General features: G+C 36.5%; 2 protein-coding genes across 3 annotated transcripts; one reads left to right on the forward strand and one right to left on the reverse strand.

Moving 5' to 3' along the window:
• The first annotated feature begins 117 nt into the window (after positions 1-117).
• LOC135696743 (E3 ubiquitin-protein ligase RING2) lies at positions 118-13,214 on the forward strand. 2 transcript variants are annotated; one of them, XM_065216234.2, is made up of 15 exons: positions 118-267; positions 991-1,136; positions 1,782-1,831; positions 2,261-2,348; positions 3,977-4,012; positions 4,848-4,961; positions 5,743-5,770; positions 6,257-6,379; positions 6,816-6,856; positions 7,389-7,485; positions 8,321-8,377; positions 8,976-9,076; positions 9,623-9,664; positions 10,190-10,275; positions 12,960-13,214. In XM_065216234.2, exons 1-14 carry the CDS (start codon positions 225-227, stop codon positions 10,247-10,249), a joined length of 1,026 nt encoding a protein of 341 aa, XP_065072306.1. In that variant the 5' UTR covers positions 118-224; the 3' UTR covers positions 10,250-10,275; positions 12,960-13,214. The 2 variants fall into 2 exon arrangements, with proteins under 2 accessions (XP_065072306.1, XP_065072307.1); XM_065216235.2 differs by having other exon boundaries at positions 6,266-6,379.
• LOC135696737 (uncharacterized) lies at positions 10,228-20,406 on the reverse strand. The gene is made up of 9 exons (XM_065216228.2): positions 18,853-20,406; positions 17,222-17,324; positions 17,004-17,037; positions 16,373-16,573; positions 15,867-16,014; positions 15,116-15,215; positions 13,473-14,756; positions 12,943-13,020; positions 10,228-12,460 (listed from the first exon to the last, which is right to left on the reverse strand). Exons 1-9 carry the CDS (start codon positions 19,035-19,037, stop codon positions 12,002-12,004), a joined length of 2,592 nt encoding a protein of 863 aa, XP_065072300.2. The 5' UTR covers positions 19,038-20,406; the 3' UTR covers positions 10,228-12,001.
• Between the last annotated feature and the right edge of the window lie 83 nt (positions 20,407-20,489).

Here is a 20,489-nt window from a genome sequence, read left to right on the forward strand (position 1 = left end):
TAGGTAGGACATGCATTCATTTTTAGGTGCTTGAAGATGTTAAAAAATAGCCGAGAGCCGAGCTAAGCCTCTCGCCGACCTCGTTACTGGATGTTGGGTTGAACGAGGCAGAGGCCGAATCCAATTCAATAGCTGCCCTGAAACTCAATTCAACGCGAAGGAAAAAGAGTGACTAAAGATAACGTTTATTTCTTTAGTTCTGCATTTCCACCTAGTAAGAAATAATGTCACAACAGAGTCAACAGTCAATTCAACCAAGATCATGGGGTAAGATAATATGTTTGCGTGATGCTTTAAAATTACCGGGGCTTTTCTATTCGCTACCGAAAAGGTGTGTGATTATCGCCGCTTACAACTCGATTGGAAAAAGTTTCTCGAGGAATAAATTCGCGAAAATATTTTCAAATTCAGTCAGTTAACTACGGTATGATAACCTAAAACAAATGACTGCCAAAAGTTAAGCATTATTAGATGAAAAACTGAAGCCAATATAGAGTGAAACATCCGTAGGGAAATGGATGCAGGCTGGTATACACACAACAACATTTTCGCTGTAGTATCAGTTGGGCAAAAAAGGCACAAAGATATCAAGCCAGTTTTATTTTTATTTTTTCATGGCGAATCAGATATATCACAGAAATGTTACTTCACATCATGCATTGTATGTGTTTTTAGGAATTCTAGTTAAACAAGCTTTTTAAATGAGTTTGGCACCAGGGTGGAATCCATGTAAAGCTCACGCCGGATATACGCCAATAAACAATAGAAATACAATGGGAAGTTGTTAGTCCACACCGGATATATCTGGCGTAAGCTACATTGATTCCACACTGGGTTTGGCATAATGCAGAATACTGATTCTGCTATGTGTACTATGAAATAATTCAGAATTTCCTCTTCTTTAAGATAAAACTATAAGAAAAATCTAGTTTCCTTTTTGTTCAAGCCCTATCTGATTAATAATAGTTTTCTTGATTTTGCATTTTTCAGAGCTGAGCTTATATGAGCTGCACAGAAAGCCCCATGAGGCCATCACAGATGATACAGAAATTGCAATTTCACCAAGGAGTCTTCATAGTGAGCTCATGTGCCCTATATGTTTGGACATGCTTAAGAATACAATGACAACAAAAGAGGTATATACTTCCTTGAAGTGCTTTAAACTAATCTCAATATTTAAGTTTTATAGTTTTGCTGTGTTGCCACATTTCATGGTCATATTTTTAGACTGATGCCTTTTAATGGTACCAACATAGAAAATGGTTTCATGAAAATTCTTCTGTAAGGTCTGAAATTCCACCTCCTCTTATAGCAATGTAATCCAAGAATTCTCCCACTTTTTGAAATAAGAATGTGGTTTCCTAGAATATGATATTGTAATTCTAAGTATAAAAGTCTATATGATGTAAGTGTTGTTTATTTGTACATCAGATATATGCTGGTACTTGAAAATTTGGTTTTAAAATGAAAAGATCGTTTCAGAGTTTGCGAAGCCATGATGGACTTCTATTGTTGTAAACCTAGCTCAAATTGCTCAGGTGGGGTCAACCAGCAAAAATTTCATGATGGATAGAGAAAAATACTAAAATGAAAATCTGAATTTTTTTATTAACAATGGGCCTTGTTTCAGCTACAGAAGCATTTTCAATCACAATTGATATAGGCCTCCATTGTTTTTATTGCAGCTTTGTTCCTTCTTAAATCATGGCTCGGCAAACTCTGTGGTGGTCTATTGCTCATGTTCTTAATATACTTATGATGTAAATGCTTGTTTCTTCCAGTGCTTGCATAGGTTTTGTCAGGAATGCATTATCACTGCCCTAAGAAGTGGGTAAGTTTTAAAATCCATGTTTCATTTTATGAGTTCAACAGTCACTTATTTTCTTCTGCTTTCCTTCAAGTAATAAAGTTGTGATCTTATACAATAAGTAAATATTTAACTGAAAAATGCTTGTTTCTCAAGCTGTTAGCTCTAAAGGATCAATATGCTAAGCTGAAAAGAATTGACAAAATTTCAAATTATATTCCATGTGCCCATTTTGCCAAAGGGTCTAATGTTAAAACTTGTCATTTTTTACCAGTGGCCTTTCTTTGAAACAGGGGTGTTTACACAAAACTGTATTTGCTAAGTGAAGTAAAGTTTTATTTTTAAATAGATATGTAACAGTTATTTTGTCAACAGAGATCAGCCAACAAACAAATGTAATTTTAGAGAATAATGTTTCCATTTCTGTAGCTCTTTTTGACCTTTTCCTTTCAGCAATAAAGAGTGCCCAACCTGCAGGAAGAAATTAATTTCCAAGCGATCATTAAGACCAGATCCAAATTTTGATGCATTAATTGATAAGGTCAGTTCTAGCTTACATATAAATCAGAGTAACGTAATGCTTTATCTATTGTTTTCATCCTTGTTTTTATATCTTTATTTTTGAAAATGGCTTTGAAAAAAGCAAACATTTTATAACATATTTGCTAAAAGATTTTTCGTCTGACACTCCTCAGAGCATAAAACGTCAAAATGAGGCCTGGTTCAAACTGTGTATTATTCATGTGCCGCATTGAATGAGCTATTTGATTCAAATAAAATAGAAAAAAACAGCAGTTGATTTAAACACTGTATTAAATGCAGACCATTTTTATTTGATTGCTATTGTTTTACACTCACAGCTGTGGTAATGAAAAATTTTTGAGTGAGAACAAATTGAAATTGCAAAGCAACCAAGATGGCAAAAATGAACAAATTGAAATTAGTACTGCTAAGAGAATTAACAACCGGAATAGGAGGAGTTAAAAAACTTTAGCTATACTACAAAAATTGCCACATTTAATAAAGGATTTGTTTTCAGGCCCTGTCTATCTCTTCTTGCTTCTTATAATTTGTAATCAAAAGCTAGAATGTTGCCTGCATTACAATGTCATGTGGCAGGCTTCAACGGAATGAAGGCTGGTGTTTCAGCAACTCCCCTGAGCATCCTAAGTATGCTGTAGGCCCCCAAAGGCGGCCATTCTTAATCACACATCAATGGCAAGAATTTCACTTTTGCATTCAACAAATAATAGAGGCTTTGTTCAAACCCAATATTTTAACAACTTGCGTGATTTATGCATTTAGTCCGGCACAAGGAAAACTCGGGATCTAAATTAGAACCCTACTTATGTCAAGTATGTTGTGATGTTTCAAATGAAATAGTTGCATCAAATAAAATGAAAAGTGCTGATACCAAATTGATCCAGATGCTGTGTTAATCATGTACTAAATTGAATTTATTTAATATGGCACATGAATGATACACCATCTGAACCAGGCCTAAGGGTCAGAAAAACACGATAAAAAATATATGCCCAGTTGTGGATTGAAATAGGTCAATCAGAAAAACGCAAGCGCAAGACTGGTATAGTTGTCCAATTAAAGCCATTTACAAGTTCTGTACTGCAAGAAAGTTCACATCTTCATTTTTTCTTTCTGTTGGGATTGTCATTTGAGGTTAAACATGCTTTGGCAAGTTAATTGGAGGGGGGGGGGGGGAATGACTCATAAACATTTTAATGTGCTATGTCCTGAGGCATTTTGCTGGCCATTTACATTTACCAATCGTGGCACTACACAATAGACCTGATGTTACATACCCAATCCTCTATTCGAGGCTAATTCTCAAAAATGTTTTCTTGTTGTAAACATGCTGCAAAGCCTATTGCTAATTCTAAAAGTTTGACCACTGACACAGTGCCTTTAAAAACATTTCTATCTGAGAGGGGTAGCAGTAAAAAGGCCTATTATTGATAATAAGTCACAAAGTTTATAATTGCACTTAAAAATACTTTCTATAAATATTAAGAATGATAATTTTACTTAAATTGGTGCAACAAACACTATTCATATTTCATCAAACATAAATTATCATTCAATAAATGTTTTCATATAAATTTTACACTTAAGAGCTGAAAATGTGATTGATTCTAATATCATCTGCTTCAGATTTACCCAAACAGAGAAGAATACGAAGCCCACCAAGTAAGCTAGCAGTTTTCAATAGATACTTTCCATTTTATTACAAAAAGGCTATGTGGCTACATCCTCCTACCGTCCATTAGTATCTTATAAGTGAAACATGATTCTTCAAATTAAGGATTTATCACATATGCCAGAGTTGTCAGCCAGTGATAGGTTGTTGCCAGGCAGGTGTTTAATGAGAAATTCTCGTTGAATCACTTCCATTTCTCAACAACTCCAAGCATCTTGAATTTAAGTGAACAATATAACATCCCCCAGTACAAAATCCTCCAAATCTAAAGTAGCCATGTTTACCATTATTTCTGACTACTTGCTACAAACATATGATATGTGAAATGCTCTGTATAGCCAGAATTTTCTGTGTATCAAACAAAGATAATTAAATGGTATGTGTTCCTTTGTCCCCAATTTACCAAAAATATTTGCCACACCCTTTTTAGTGCACAATCTTGTGCTCCTTTCCTTGAAAAATTTGAAATATGCAGATAACTATACATTCTTATTCATCAATACTGATACTTGGACTTGATTGTAGCTTTTGAAGTCAACAATCCTTTTTTTGTTAGTGAACTGTTACATATAGTGCTGAACTAAGTAGAATTTTCAGGATCGTAATTGTATATTAGACAGGTACACTTAGGAAGCACTCTCTATATTCATTTTAGGTGTAGTATTGGAGAAATAATCTTTTTTTGTGTGAATCACGCTCTTTCGTGCATTATTGATTAACACATTATAACCGATATTTTTTTGTAGATTAGATCGTATTAACAACTTTCAAAATTGTATTTGATGCATCTTAACTGACTACGGTTGGTGTCAATTTTGTTTTCAGGAAAGAGTATTGCAAAAATTGAACAGTCATCACAACCAACAAGCGCTTACAACAAGCATAGAAGAAGGCCTAAAGCTCCAAGCTCAAAACAGGCTGCAAAGAATGCTCAGACAGGTGCGACTAGTAATTTGACGTATTTGATTGAAATATTTAGTAAAAGTAATACACGCTTTCTTGCAAGTAACCACTTTATAAGGAATCTATATGTAGAAAGCGGTAAAAATTAAAGAACCGCAGGTACTATTGGCAAAATCCCCAAGGAACTTTTCAATTTTGACCATTTTTATTATTGCAAGCAATCAAGATTTAGGAAGGCGTTTACAGTCATTTGGAGTTAAAGATCAGTTTCATTGCGTGTTACGAAGGAATTTAGCACAAAATATGCAGTTAAAGTAAGGAACTATTAAGGAACTATATTTCGATCAAAAAAGGTCCAAAAATAAGGAACTTCAAGAACTAGGTATCGGGCTAGATTCCTAATAAAAAAAGCGTGTATTTTTGAATTCTTTGTATCTTGAAGCACATCTCCTGCTAAGCTTATGAGCATCCTACTCACTCTGTGTTCATTTAAATCTTTTAAGCCGCTCTAAAATCTACAGAGTGGGGAAAAGAATAATATTGACCTTATATCGTCTTTAATGTGAAGTTACTGTAAAGAAAACAGTACATTAGTAATCTGTATTTCGACAAATAAATCGTAATATCACATACCTTCACGTATTTTCGGTGCCTGTAAACGGTTAAGCTGCAAGATAATTGGATCTGTTTTTTTAGTATGTTCCCAGTTGCTCATTTTGTGAGCAAACGTAAGGCATACATAAGCTTGAATATAAATCTAGATAATTTATTGAAAAAAGCCTATGGTTACTTTCACATTTTCCTATCGTATTTGCAGCAACAAAAAAGGGCTATGGAAGAGATGTGTAAGTTTTAAAAATTCATTTGTAATTTCTTGTTTTCTTTGAAAATCGTATTAACCCAACATCATTTTTTGAATTCTAATGTTTGCACTCTAACGGATATTACTTGGAGTGTTGTGACTGATTCCATTTTAGCTCTTGTAGCTGAAGGCATTTTCCGCAAAATCCTTTTAGCAGAACCACAAAAATCCTTGACAGTATTTAATTTGTGCCTAAAAAAAAATTTTTTTATCGTCCATGACAACCTTTAAAATATTTTTGCATAAATAGAACGTAGTGAAAAATGTTTTGCTTAGCTTCCATTCAGACAAATGTAGCTGTATGTGGACCCCTCTTTCTTTTGTGTAAGAAATATTCTTGTTAGGGTGTGGCATTTTTGATTACTTTTTTCTGACCAATCTTAACTCTGGCTATTCAATTCAATTCAATTCAATTCAATTTTATTCCTTTATTCTTACTATGTAACCAGATAACGTTGATGCTGTTTAGATTTTGTAGCTATGGATACGGTTGAAGAAGGAGAGGGAATAATGCCAGTAATGCCGACACCAAAGGTAGTTGCAACTGGTAAAAAACGAAAGAATGTACCAGAAACGGCAGAGATGGAGGGAGGTATGCGGTTACCTGTTACTTTAGAATAGCCACTGAATAGCATTTGATGTTTATCAACATTAAGCACATTTTAGCGAGAGGTACTGAGAAAGAAACAGGAAAAATGGAAAATATAGTCCAGTTGCCTACAAGCACAGAAATTGGTAAACACAGAAACATTAAAAATGTTTAAATGTTCATCACACTGGACCCCCTATCTTTAGTCCTCTGTAACTACAAAATCACAGATCTTTTTTCATCACTTTTCACCCTTGTTCTCAATCGGATTCGCCTATAGGACGGTAATTATATGTTGTGCCTGAAATGATGTATAGTGGTTAAAACCAGAGATTATGCTGTGTATTTATTCTAAAGATAAAAACAGATTCCAACAGTAAGGCGATTGTTGTTAAAACTACCAAATTTCTAATATGTGTCTGTGTTTCTGATACGACAGGAACATCTGATGTTAGGAAAGAGTCTGTCGAAGGTCCTGAGGTACCGATCAGATTTTTGCATCTATTTTCTGTAATTGTTTGTTTATGAAAAATCCTTCCCCACTCTCCACATCTTTGCAAAGTTAATTTTGTTTTGAATATAGGGAAGCTTGAATCTTTTTTCAAGAGATTAGTGGCGATAAAAATAGTGGTAGAGGAAAAACTGTTATGAAATCTAAATGTATCTCCCTACGCACCGAGCAGATTTTGTTCATTTATTGCAGTATTTTAAGGCTTGTGTGTCTCTCGTGCAGTTTTTGTTTGAACATATCGCTCTTTAACTGTGAATTTCTGATAAAAGGCAAGGGTAAGGTAGCATTTTATGATGTCCTTCCGTCCTCTAAATTCTTGACCTCCCAATTTATAAAGCAGTTTCTAGAAATATCCCTTAAAAAAGGTATTTAAATTACACCCAAACTTCAGAAAAACAAAGGTAAACATATACACAATATGCTTTATTTTGCTGTAACTGATATCTACTTGATTTCGTGTCTAGATTCCGAACATTATGACGTGGTATTTTGATTTTATAGGAAATAGAGTTGGTGTTTCGCCCGTTGGTCCGCAACGAAGGAGCAGGATCGATGGACAGTCAGGCTAGATATCTCATTACGTCATCAATCGCTACAGGTTAGTTTGCGTTCTATTCTTTACCAAGCCCATTGACTATTCGTCAGCTCCTTAATGTTAGCAAAAACCTTCTCACCCCCTACGTGAACCATTAAGAAAACATGATTACACTTTGCTGTATATTATGTTAAAACGTTGCTGTACTTTGCTGTATATTTTCATAAAAGCTAAACAGCTAAGCAGTATTTTGTTATAAAACATCCCTGTTTTATTTCTATTTTAGTTTCCTAAAGAAATTACCATGTGTGTTCAAAATCCCACGCATAAATTATTTCATGCCTGTGATTAACACTCTTATCTATCTAGTTTCATTCTAATTGCTAGTTTAAGATAATGAATTAAATATCATAAAATGCAAATTTTATATCAGAAGATCAGTGTCAAACGATTCGTTGTTTCTTATGCAAATTTTCTTCGCCTTTTAAGCTTGATTCGAGGTAGAGTCAAGGCTGCCATTTGGTCGTTTTGAAAGCAAAAATCCTTTTTTCTGTCTTCTTTCGAAAATTGATTCGGCCGAAAAGGCAGAAGTTGGCCGAATTTTGCCGCAAGTGAAAAACAAAACAGTAACAATTACAAAGCCATTTTTATTGATTTAATACTCCACAAAATCAGGAGGAATTTAGCTTATTTTGAATATTTTTTTTGGCTGGCAAAGTTTGTTCTTGAACCTTTTAATCGTGAAATGTTTGGTCGCCAACCATTTCAAACCCCTGGTAATTCTGATTAGAGTAACATCATACTAGGTAACTAATCGTCAGAAAGAATCATTTCCATCCCATTTTCAAAAGTGTAATTTTCGGGCCGGTAAGTTGAGGGTGATCATCTTATTTTGCAGTTGATCATTTGTCGATTTACCTCTCAAAGCGACTGGGCCTTGCGAAGCAGAAGGAAGGTATGTCATTTTCGAAATCAAGGTCTATAGTCCTTCATCTTATGTCTATTGTCGACACTACAGTCAACAATATATGTGTGATCTTCCGAATACTCTAGGTGACTACCAAAACTGAAAGGTTTCAAATGCATCAATCAGCCCCCGTCTATTTTGTAAAAATTGATATCGCAAATGCTGCTTGACTTCAACTGGACGGAGGATTGGCTAGTTGTCGAATAGTTTCTTTTTGTCAATGAACATCAAAGACAATCGACAGAGATAAAAGTGGCTTAAATAATCTGACAAGCAATATTAGCCAATCAATGAGCCTGTGAGTGGAATCGCACTCACTGATTGGTCAATTTTTGATTGAAATCTGGCTTAAGCCCTTTAGTATCTGTCAATTGCTTTGAATGCTTAAGCACACTTATAACCATTCTACCCAAGGTTCTTAAATACAGTGTTCGTCTCATCGACTAATGTTGTGAATTGTGAATTAGTTTCCTGAAAAATCATCTTAATTTATCTTTCTCTTGAAATTTAAGACTATCTTTAAGCATATTTTTAAATGGAAAGGAACTTTTGTTAGATTGTATATGGCCAATATTTCTATCTTCAGAACAAAGCGAAGAGAACCCTGTGACGCAATCACTAAATGCAAATGCTTTTGAAACGAAGCAGTTTGAGATATTTGTCACTTTATCTTCCGGTGAACACCAGGTAAATGCAAATTAATGTTTTCTATTTTACTCAAGACTGTATTTACAGCTCAGGGATATGAAGCATCTTTTCAAAGGAATTCAATGACGTCACAAGCCTATTATAGTCTTCGAATTACAGCACGAATTCAGGCAGCAATTATATCACATAATTTGGATTGTACATTGGTTGCTAGATTTGGTGTGATATGACGTTTTTATGGGGCCTTTAATATTTACATTTAATGCTCTTTTGTTTAGACCCGTTCCTACTCTTATGCAATGTGCAAGACCAGATTGAAATAATACCCCCCCCCCCCTCCCTTCCCAGAACATCACGTTTGGTTGTAAATATCGAACAGAATGGTAGATAATATTGCTGACGGGAGGATGAATGCACCGCCAGCTTCTCGATTCTGCATTAGATTCAGATTCAGATTTGTTGCCAGTATTTTGATTTTTCCCTAATGAAGGGGTACTTAGGTGATTGTGTCTCTAAATTCAATAATTTTCTGAAGACCACACTTCTACTTCTTGTTCTATCAAAAAAAATTTCTCTGCTAAACAGATATTGGAAGGATCCATGACTTTGGAGCAGATAAACGAAAAGGTAAGTTTCGAAATTTTTTCTTTATCTCAGCAACATCGCAATTATTCTAAGGTAGCTTTTTGATTTGCTGTTTTTTACCGACATTCACGTAGGTTTTAGACCTTCAGAATAAAAAAGCCGCAGTTAGTTGACGTGGCCAGCTTAGCTTCAATGGCACATTTTATATCGAAATTTGATCACTCAGTAGCAAGGCAATAGACGGTTCAGATAAAGTTGTATTTCAAACTTATGATAAATCGGTCTTATCTAACATTTTGAGATAAAAGTTTGTGTCAAAAGACCTTGAAATAACAGTTTTATATCACCAGTTTCTAATCGCTAATATTCCAAATACTGCGTAATTCACAGCATCCTTCAAAATGCATTCTATGTCATTTACTAGAATACACTGTGACAGAATAAGGGGAAATACACATATAAACGGGGCTCATATTAAGGTACATTTGCGATACGATAAGACTTGAATATGGGCGCTATCTTTGATCACCATGTTATCAAGTGGTCCGCGTATTGTTTTTGTTTCAGTATTGGAATCAAAACAAGCCGCTTGAAATGTACTATTCATTGTCGCAAGAAGAATCATGATTGATGGTTTATATTAGGTTCTACAGGTGGGTCCTGTTCTTATCATTCTTTATAATTGGCAGGTGGGTTTCTCATTGATGGTTTGGTCTATAATTTGGTCATTGATTACCTACCTACTCGATGTTCTTATAAGGCTATGTTTAGGAAGACTGCAAGTGAGTTTAAAGTAGGGTACCAGTACAATTTACGGAACAATTACCCATAAGCATTCGCGGGCATAGATCGGTAAAGTGTGTGTTGTTGTTTCTTCTATTGATAGTGGCAGGTCAAAACTGGCACTTCCAGAGCACGAACATTGTGGCCTAGCCCATCATACTACCATATTATTTACGTTCGTTCTTGTTGAGGCGATATTTGTAAAAGGGCAGTAATATTCTTATTTTCATGCAAACAATGTTTTATTTTCTTCTTTATCGCATTTGGCAAAAAATATATTTGGAAAAATGCTTTCGTTCTGCCCAATGCCCTCAATATTGGAGTAACCTTGTATTCATTCAAGTCAAAGAATTTGAAACGACATTGAATCGGTTCTTTATTTCCAGTTTCATCGTTATTCCCGATACTTATCAATATCAAAATCTTAACATCACATATAACTTTCAAATGGTACAAAAATTTATTACTTTCTTCCACAACATGGGTGCAACATTCATAATGTGACTTTTTAATAATATACCCGATAATTTAAGCTAGTATTAACTCCATCATTCAAAGTTTAAAAATCTTTCACACAACCACATTGTATCATAACAAACGCCTCCCAGAAGGAATTTTCCCCTTACGTATGAAATTGTTTTTACTCCCCAGTATGGACTTAAAACAAATACAACAACCATATACCAGAAAAAATAGGTTTTGGAGAAGGAAACCTAATGTTCCTTTTAAAGACCGATATACAACATTTTGGTTGGGGGGGCAGCCCATATAAATAAGTGTAAAAACAGCCATATTTTACCAAATAAAAGTACTTTACTTATACTACTAAGTTTTTGGGGGGCCAAGGCCCCCCTGCCCCCCGGTATCTCGGTTCTTGATTCCTTTATAGATCAGAGTCCCCTTCTCTACAAAGTCTGTAGCATAGTTCTTTTTGCAGTTAGCTTTCGGGGGCATTCAAGGAATGTCCTTACAAGGCAGTTCTGCAACCCTGTGATATATTGAACTGTTCTTACAAGTGAGAAGCACGTTTAATGTTTGCTTGGGAAATTATTATTTAAACGCGTTGCACAACTAGGATGTTTGATTTCAACACTAAGCCTAATTTTACTATTTACAACTACGTGAACTATGTAAAGGGATCTAAAATTACTTCAGTCATGACACTCTTATATTTATTCTGTTATTTGTCCTTATCTTGGAATCTGAAGATAAGGACATGTACCATTGTACCCAACCTTTTGATCAGTGATTTTTACAAGGTGTAATGTGGAGCGCTGTAAACCCCCCCCCCCCTCCCTTCAGATTTATTATGAAGGAGAAACGATGATATTATATCAAAGGCAAATACATTTAATATTATTAGCACAAGGGAGGAGGGATTTCATTGCTCCTTTAAGTAAATGTTTCATGTTCCTTCTCAAGAGACACAAATACCAAGCTAAAACCCTGGACTTCTTTGGTTGCTCAACCGTTCCCCTGCCATTAACACTATAGAACCACATAAATTTCAATTAACTTTCTAAATCCATGAAATCGAGACTGATTCAATATGGCACCTTCAGTGCGAGGTTCTACCCTTAACACTGTGCGGTGGTATCACCACATTAAGGCCTTCCCGGTTTCCATTCCATCGACTGTATTATTTATCTGAAGTGAGTCTAGCTCAAATCCAGTGGTTTGTTTATTTGCCACTACAAAGTCTAGGGACTCTTCTGGTTTTGGCGGCGGTATCTGCTCTTCTTCTACCGGTTCGACCGATTCTACCCGTCCTTTTAATGTCTGGTCAAGTGCCATTGACGTCAGCATTGATAAATCCGGCTCGGTGTAACCGGGCTGTAATGCTGAAAGCCTTTTCGTGTTCACTTTGTGCTGGTTGGGTACTTGGATCTCCTCCCCAGCGGCAGAGTAATATGGCAGGTGTTCCAATGAGATTGATTTGCGTTTTTTGGTTTTTAATTGAATAGATTTTATTATGTTGAATTTGTCACTGCCTTTTCTTTCAAAGATTGCGTCATTTGCACTGTCCATGCTTGACATGCTTTGCACTTTGTAAATCTGCAAAAAATGTTTGCAATGATACATCTGTAAATACCCCTAAATGATGCCTTTTGATTGCCATACAGCATTAGCTGATACTTCCATTACTGTACTATCTTTTTACCGACGTGCAGCATTAGATTTTCTGATATCTTTTTAAAAGCTCTGTTTTGGTTGAAGGAAATCGACATTTACTAAAAATGGCTTCAGCAAGCTGTCAATCATTATTAACCAATCAAAAACCGCGTGAACATCGAAGGGCTCACTGATTGGCTAATTGTTGATAGACTTTGACATCTTTATCGAAGTCAATGGGGAACTTCAAAGTTTATTTGATATTATTGCGCTAAAATTCCTAAATCTTCTATATCAAGATATTATATTATTTTTCCTTACGATAGCTTGACGAAGGCAAATAAACTGGTTATTAAAATCCTTTCCAAGACACTTAATATACGTCTTCATGACGGCTTTAATGATAATATATGAGTTTTACATACCTTTTCTCGTTTTCCAGATCTTAGAGACGAAACAAAAGAGCCAATTGTGTTCCGTACACTTGACCAGCGACCGGAGTTCTACGGGAAGTAGGCAAAAATTGAATTTTTTCAGAGATGTTGAAATTTGATACAAACATTCACCACTGTTTCTGGCTCAGAGTATTAGCCTGGAGTTAAACAGCCCCACAAACGTTTGTAGAATAGTAAGATTTAAACTACGTTTACCATTTATAATATAGTAGTAATCATTGCTGTGATATTTGCTAGAAAAAGTGTTTTTCCTTAAGTTTTATCCATGCAAGTGTCTTTGATTAAACAGAAAAAATACTCCATTGGAAATCCTTTTAAATAATCCCGACTTTATCGCGTTTTTGTGAGTAATTTAACTGCGATAATTAGGTTGGTTGAAACATAACGAATAGCCTAAGCCTAGGATAGGTTGAAAGCCCGAGGACCAACAGAGGTCTTTAAAGGGTCATTAAAGCAAAGGTTTTCAAAGAGGCTTTCCTTAGTTTGCACTTTTTACCAACCTGTTTATAGTCTCGATTGAGATTACTTGAAAAGAAGGCCGCTGCATCATGGCGGATTACTCCATGACTTCCATGACTCGGCAGAGGTAGTGTTCTTATAAGATAATGCTCCTTCGTGTCAGCTGACGATGCATTATTGCTAACCGGCTCAATTTTCCCGTCGATGCTCTCCTTTTTTCTGCTCTTTCCAAAGTTCCATCTTTTAGTCGAGTTTTTATTTCCGTTATCTGTATCATGGGTCGAATTTTTTGGAGCTCGATTTTTCGTGTTAGGCAATATCCCTATGAAGCCTTTTGGAAGTTTGATTTTTTTCTGTGGGTGTGGCTCGTGACTGGCTCCTCTATAGAATTTCCTCGAGGTTTCCTCGCTGTTCGTTGTATCTTTTCTTTTCTTAAATCTTTCAGATCCATCAATGACAACTGTTGTTTTTGTTTCAACCACTTTTGACTTGTTTTCAACAGTTTTGATAACGTTTCCGCGCTGTTCGTCTTTCACAGCTTCATTAGCAATATTTCCTATACCGCCAAAGTAACCGAGTTTTCTGTTCTCTGCATCTTCATCCGGTTTCTTTAAATCGTTCAGATTATCCCGCGAGGACCTTAATGTTCCATTCTGGAATATGGTCACTGGAACATCCGGTTCATTTTGAGACTTGCTCCTTGGCTCTTTTCTTCCCGAGTTTAACTGTGAATTGAGGTCTTGGAAGAATTCCAAACTCGGTCGCCTGGTAAAGGCCCGTCCGGCATTTTTATCTGCTTCCATTACACTTTGGATCAAATCCGGACGAGTACTCCGTTCTGTTGACCTGTGTGGCAACGAGAATGCAGAGGCGTCCTGAAGACCTTTTTTCAAATGCAATTTGTCTAGAAGATGGCCTATGCTGCCCCGGTTTAAAGTTCGCGAGCGTGCTTGGTACTTATGATTTTTGTCCTTGAACGAACTTCGTTTTCTCACATTTCTGCTTCCTTTGAGCCCACGATCTTCTCTCTTATTAGCAGTTTCATCTGGCCCCTCTTTCTCATCCAATTCAATATCAATTATGTTCGACTTCTGCCATTCTTCCCTGTTCTTTCTCATTCGTTCTATTAGCCTATCCTCCTCCACCGTTCCTCCTTGTATAAGCATATGCTCATTGTCTATCGTATATTCAGCCTCGTTATTGTTATTCTGGACTGGAAGTGAGGTTTGATTAGTAGCATCATCATTGCTTTCATCAAAGCGTACTTTCTTTAGGCTTGTTTTGTGTCTTACCCGTCTTTCTTCGCCTGGAATCGCATTTTGCCACTGTAGAGAGATTGAGATACGAAAGTCTGCTTATTCTATGTGTGAATCAATTCCATTGACAGAGGCAGCAGCAAAATGTTGGGAAAATTGATCGTTTTTACAAAACAACGAACAAACAATCTTTGATTAATGTTTTTGTACACGAGAATTTTTTCTCTTTTCAAAAGGAGATCGCTAGTAAGTTAAACTTTTTGAAAGCGATATAACATCTCATTCTAGTTTTAACTGAACGTAAAGGAAAAATTAAGGAGCACCAAGTAAAAGATATGGGACTATTAGATAAACAATTAAGTTGGTTTGCACCAGAGTATCTAATTCCTTTGTCAAATAAGAATGATGCATGGTTCATAGCTCCTCACCGTGTTTAGAAAATCTGCACATTCCGTGTGTTCCCTTTCGATGCATATATCAAGCGGAGTTCGCCCTGTTCCGTCTATTTGCTTCACCAAATTACTGCGTCTGAAAGATATGATGATAATAATGGCTTTAAGAGTAATCTCAAAAAACCTCCATAAAGTTGTGAGGATTCCTTAGTGATTAGGGTCGCGGACTGCAGATTCGGTGGTCTGGGGTTCGAGTCAATGACATAACAAAACTTTGACTTTGAGGGGAGTTGCTAGCTCTCTGTATTGTTAGGTCTAGGAATCACGACGTGTGGTCGCATCGAGACGAATGACCAGGACACTTTCTTGCATAAGGCTTTAGCTGTAGCCAAAGAATTAGAGCAAATTTAGGTATCCTTTTTCTTTTATTTGGAGATGTACAGTATATCAGTTTTCAACGGATTCAGAACATATTTGGAAGTCATTATCAACCTAATTTAAAAACTAGCCTCGTCTTACTAAATGTTCTGCAAATAAAAACGTTTGTATCATACAGTCCAGTTGAGTTCTCTCGGTCACTTGCAGTTCTTTACATTGGCAATCGAATTTTAGAGATTTTGGGGTAGATTCAGAGGATTGTTTCCTTGGAAAAAGGGTAATTGCTCTGGTGGGTAGTGCCAATTAGTTCCAGTAGTGTCGCCCTCATTAAGCTCGCCCCTTTTGCTATCGGCTTGATGTAGTTAAAGCATCAGCTATGTTGAAAGAAAAGTCATAAAGAAATACTCACAGCTTTACGAAAACTTTTAGCACTTTTAGCTGGTTGTATTCAGCAGCCAAATGTATCGATGCTGCTCCTGTTTTATCAACCTCGTCCCCTTGCACCCCTCCGTGTTCCAACAGCCACCTCACCATTTTCCAATGCCCTTCAGCGGATGCTAAAGTTTCGATATGTTAAGTTTGAAAGACACGTAGACAGAAGACAAATTAAGACAAAATGTAATTCAAAATTGAAGTATAGTATTGATGGACATCGTGGTTTTAGTTTTACAAGGGGAGAGAAGTATTTACAATTCTGAAAAGTGAGCGTTACCCATATGAACATGGAGTAATTTGGGCTAACATGGCCTAACTACGTTGCTTTAATGAAAAAATGTTTCGCAACTAGAAACAGTATTTGAATCCTGTTCACCGACCTCAAGTAATTACTAGCTCTTCAAATACTATGCGAATATCATTTGATACTAATTCACCCGACAAAACAATTATATCTTAGTTTATAAATGATATTCTTACCAAAGTGTAGCGGAGTGCAGCCACTAAAGTCTGTTTGTGTGGGCGAACACCTTGCGAACTGAATAAGATACCGTACACAGTCCAAATGGCCCTCCTGCGCAGATGCGTGTAGGGCTGTCATTCCGTCGTTAGATGGCTCTGAGGCTGACAAGCGTGAGTATTTTGTTAGCCACATCAAACAATCTAATTGGCCTTCCTGAGCTGTGAACAAAAAACGTGTTGATAATGCGAAGAAAGCACCACTAGTTGAATCAAAGTTTTTAGATATCATTACAGATGATACATGAATGTATTGCGTAGAAATAAGTGCCACTTTCGGTCCCCGTCTTGTTTTGATGCAATCAAGGGTACAAATCAATGTTAATGTTGACAAAAATAGTTTTAAAGGGTACTCTAGAGCCCTTTGCAACTTAGAAAGCTTTTGCAGAGTCGACAAGATGTATTTTAAGACACCCTTCAGATTTGTTATACGTTAACAAGAAATTCATTTAAAATTGCCCTTTTGTCTCGATGCTGGCCACGAAATTTCCGACATTTTGAAAGTTTCGACCAGGCCGCATTGTGGGATGTTGCAGCGTAGCTTTTTTTGGTAGCACAGGGCTCGAAATAGATTCTGGTATTTTTTGTTTACCTGCTATGTATAGCGCAAATGTCCCATTGGTGTCCTGCAATGCAAAAAAAGAAAATTAGCGTTTTTCATTTAATAAATTCTGGTGGTTTATTTTCATCCATTTCTTCATTTCCGGAGCGTAACAGCAGCAATTCGTCTAGATGGCCCTCAAGGATTGATGTTTAATTGTCCAAATATATAACTCTAACTTACATTTCAGAAACAAAAAAAATTCATACCTTGATGTCAATTCCCGGAGTAGATTGCTCCTGTAAGTATTGAAGGACATGCAAATGGCCGCCTGCTGCTGCGTAGTGGGATGCCACGCAGCCTTCCGATGATCTATAAATCAATGGAGGGCATTCAAACATTAAGACAAATTTGATTCTTGAAATTTTTCATATCGGATTTTTACTAAGAAGGTAATTCCAGCAAATGTGCAGCCTGCGAACGAGAATGGATCCATTGCTCCTGCTCGGTTCTGGTATAAAAAATTCTCTTAAGCTGCGACAATGGTGAACAAAACCAAACCAGCTCGAATTTAAGATTTTTTCCTAGGTGTATCTCATTTAATCGCTGCTGCACATAAAAGGGTATATGCTGTGCCAAATTGCGCTTTTAGCACTTGTAGCAAAATCTTGTCATTTGCGCCTAGTTTCAAGTCAAATTTAGCTATCCTCTTCCTCTTTATATTGATTTACTGCTTAATGGAGATTATCTATCAGCCACAACCCAAGCTTTCTGCTGTAAAAGGAATTTTGAAAAAGTTGTTGTCTAGTTTCCAAGAAGATTGGAATGCATTCTTTCCACCATGGCGACAAAGCAGTGAGGAGAAATGGCTTTTTACCTAACTAAAAATTGGAAGGGCATTTTGCATTTTGCGTGAACCTCCAATGCACCCAGGCCTCGTTTTGGTTTCAGCTGAACGTTGCGTGCCATTTCAAGCGGCAAGTTTTGAAAAACACTTGTTTTGCTTGTCTTGTCTGGTAATTAATAGCTTGTCTCAAAGCAATTTTTTTTTCGAAAGAAGGTGGTCAAATAAACATCGAGAAGAATAGGCTCAGCGAATAGAGTTTTTGAACCCTGCAGACCAATTTTTCACTCAACGATACCGCAGTTTTGAAGTTTTTTTGGCTATTGGATGGTGTGCTATTTGAAGAAATTTGGAGTTCTGTTTACCGGAAATTAAGTTTTGGTCTCAGGTATTCAGATTGGGCTTATGGGCGGATGGAGCGTGAGTCTAATGCTTTAAAACCAGAACTATTACTATTGCACTAGCACTTTGTTATTCAATTGTGAATCCCAAGAAAATCGTTGGATCATAGAAATGTAATAGCAATGCAATGCAGCACCTAAAGACAACCAGTAATCTGTTGGAATACTTAATACGAAAACTTTGGTTGGAACCAGAGGTCACATCTGGTTTACCATAAAAAGACTCTAGTTTTCAATGCCAGCCATAAGCTGACAGCCTATCTTGGTGCATTAAATTTCGTGTAGGTTGCAGACCAAGATAGGCTATTGATAAAACTCTGACAAACCCTTCTATTTAATCTAGCAGCTAGAGATGCTAGGATTGGTTATCTGCTGTGAAAATAATCCACCGTTACTGAAAAGCTTTAAAATAGCACGGAAATGAATATGGCCGACGAATGTGTGCTATTGCATTCTTTTGCAAGTTGAGAGGGTGTGGGGCCTTTAATGACATACTACGGATTGAGAAACTAAGCTAAAATAGTACCCCTTTATATAAATACATTTCGTTAAAATTTCAGCGTCGTCAGTTGTTCTTCCTAGCATCCTAAACAATTGACTAGTTGGTTTGTATTTTCTATCAGACAATGCGATCCGATGCAGCTTTTCTACCCACCGTGCTGTGGCACTTCCTCCATGTTGCATTGCCCATTGCAATCCTGTCATGTTACCATCATAAGAAAACTGATGCACCAGCGACAACCCATTGCTATCCAACGCATTGACTTTTAGTTTGCCGGCTGCGTGTCTCTCTTCCAAGTTTCTTATCATCCTCTTTTGTGAAAGTGTCCCAGTATTCATGTTTACAACCCTCTACCCAAGTTTCCAGTAACAAACTCTCTTGAATTTTCAGTCAAACAATTTTCTCAAAGTTTTTCTAACGTTGGCTGAAATTACTCCTAAGTCAATTCATGAAATGAATCTTTCTTTTTGCCTTTCATCATTTGTTGCGTTTCGTGAAGTCATATCAGTGTTAAAAGATTCCTCTTGCCAAGAAAAATATTTACAGCTTTTATTGTCTTGGACTACTGTTATTGAGCAGGTAACCGATCTTCTCTTGAACTTGCCTTTATTGTGCAGCATAAGGTTCCTTTGAGTGTCTTCACTGTTAATTAAGCAATCTTCATTTCGACTTGAAATACACTTCTCTCAACAAGGATTCTCTTATCAGATCATCCATGTATTTCTTCATCTTACCAAATCTGCTTCTAATCGATAAAAGCACCCGCTTAAGGCCTTTTGTCAGATAACATTCATCCTTTAGTACGTCTAAGCAATGTTTTTGCTGAATTCATATGTTTCAACCTCACGTACAAGCGAAATTCCAAGCTTCGTTGCAACCCCTTGCAAATGAAAGATCAAGGACCTCTTCCTGGAAAGCAGTCACTGTAAACACAAGATATTCTCCTGGATTTAGCAAGAGTAACAACAAACACGATCTGCAGATTATCACATATACACTAGATTCTGATCAAGAAATCTATTGAAATTTCTTTACCCATTGCTGCCTCGTTACTGGACATCGCTTTTGTTCATCAAATGAATTGTTCTGCCTTATTGATGACTATGAATTCAACCTGCTGCTGATACTTTTATTATTTGCTCTACACCGCAGAACCTTGGCCATGAATTCACTCGACCATAAATGCTTAAAGCAGTGGTGAATTAAGCTCTTTAATCATTCATATACACCAGGGCGAGGTTCAGTAAAAGTCAAAAGGAGGCGAATTTCATTTGATGAATAATTTTTTCGAAATAGTTTCTTGCACTTGCTAAATAAGTTACATCAAGTAACTTCTCTTAGAGGCACTTTTGATGTAACAACAAAGGGCTCAATGGACCCCAAGATAGGTATTGAGTAGGGGTTACCCAATTCCATAATGATGCACCTTCATTGATAAGCTGACAAAACTTACTGCAAATCTTGAAATTTTATTGAAGGAGATTGAAAACGTTGTCAATATTTTCTTTATAGCTTCAAGTTATACCAACTTAAAGTCATGTTTTGCTTACGTCTCCATACAAAATAACCGTCGCTACAAAATAAACGGAAACAACGATTTTTGAAAATGAATTCCCATTTACGCAATATGAAATTTTGGTTTTTGGAAGCTGAAAGGCGTAAACTGAAAGGCGAGGAAGAAAACGCATAGCCGACCCCCTCAAAGACAGTCACAGCTACGCGCCTGTTCTGTTGCTAACTTACAATTAATGTAATAAATTTATGAAACTGGATTGCGAGACCGCCAGCAG

The sequence above is a fragment of the Rhopilema esculentum genome, chromosome 18 (assembly GCF_057945365.1).
Source record: "Rhopilema esculentum isolate cy_ngs chromosome 18, ASM5794536v1, whole genome shotgun sequence".
NCBI lineage: Eukaryota > Metazoa > Cnidaria > Scyphozoa > Rhizostomeae > Rhizostomatidae > Rhopilema > Rhopilema esculentum.

What these genes read in the sequence shown, in the direction of transcription:
- LOC135696743 (XM_065216234.2), top strand. Translation starts at nt 225, where the DNA reads ATGTCACAACAGAGTCAACAGTCAATTCAACCAAGATCATGGG. An exon ending in AAGAATACGAAGCCCACCAA is followed by an intron (nt 4,013 to 4,847) that starts GTAAGCTAGCAG and finishes TTTTGTTTTCAG; the next exon opens with GAAAGAGTATTGCAAAAATT. An exon ending in TATCTTCCGGTGAACACCAG is followed by an intron (nt 9,077 to 9,622) that starts GTAAATGCAAAT and finishes TCTGCTAAACAG; the next exon opens with ATATTGGAAGGATCCATGAC.
- LOC135696737 (XM_065216228.2), bottom strand. Translation starts at nt 19,037, where the DNA reads ATGAATACTGGGACACTTTCACAAAAGAGGATGATAAGAAACTTGGAA. An exon ending in CTCCGGGAATTGACATCAAG is followed by an intron (nt 17,038 to 17,221) that starts GTATGAATTTTT and finishes TTTGCATTGCAG; the next exon opens with GACACCAATGGGACATTTGC. An exon ending in CTGCACTCCGCTACACTTTG is followed by an intron (nt 16,015 to 16,372) that starts GTAAGAATATCA and finishes TCGAAACTTTAG; the next exon opens with CATCCGCTGAAGGGCATTGG.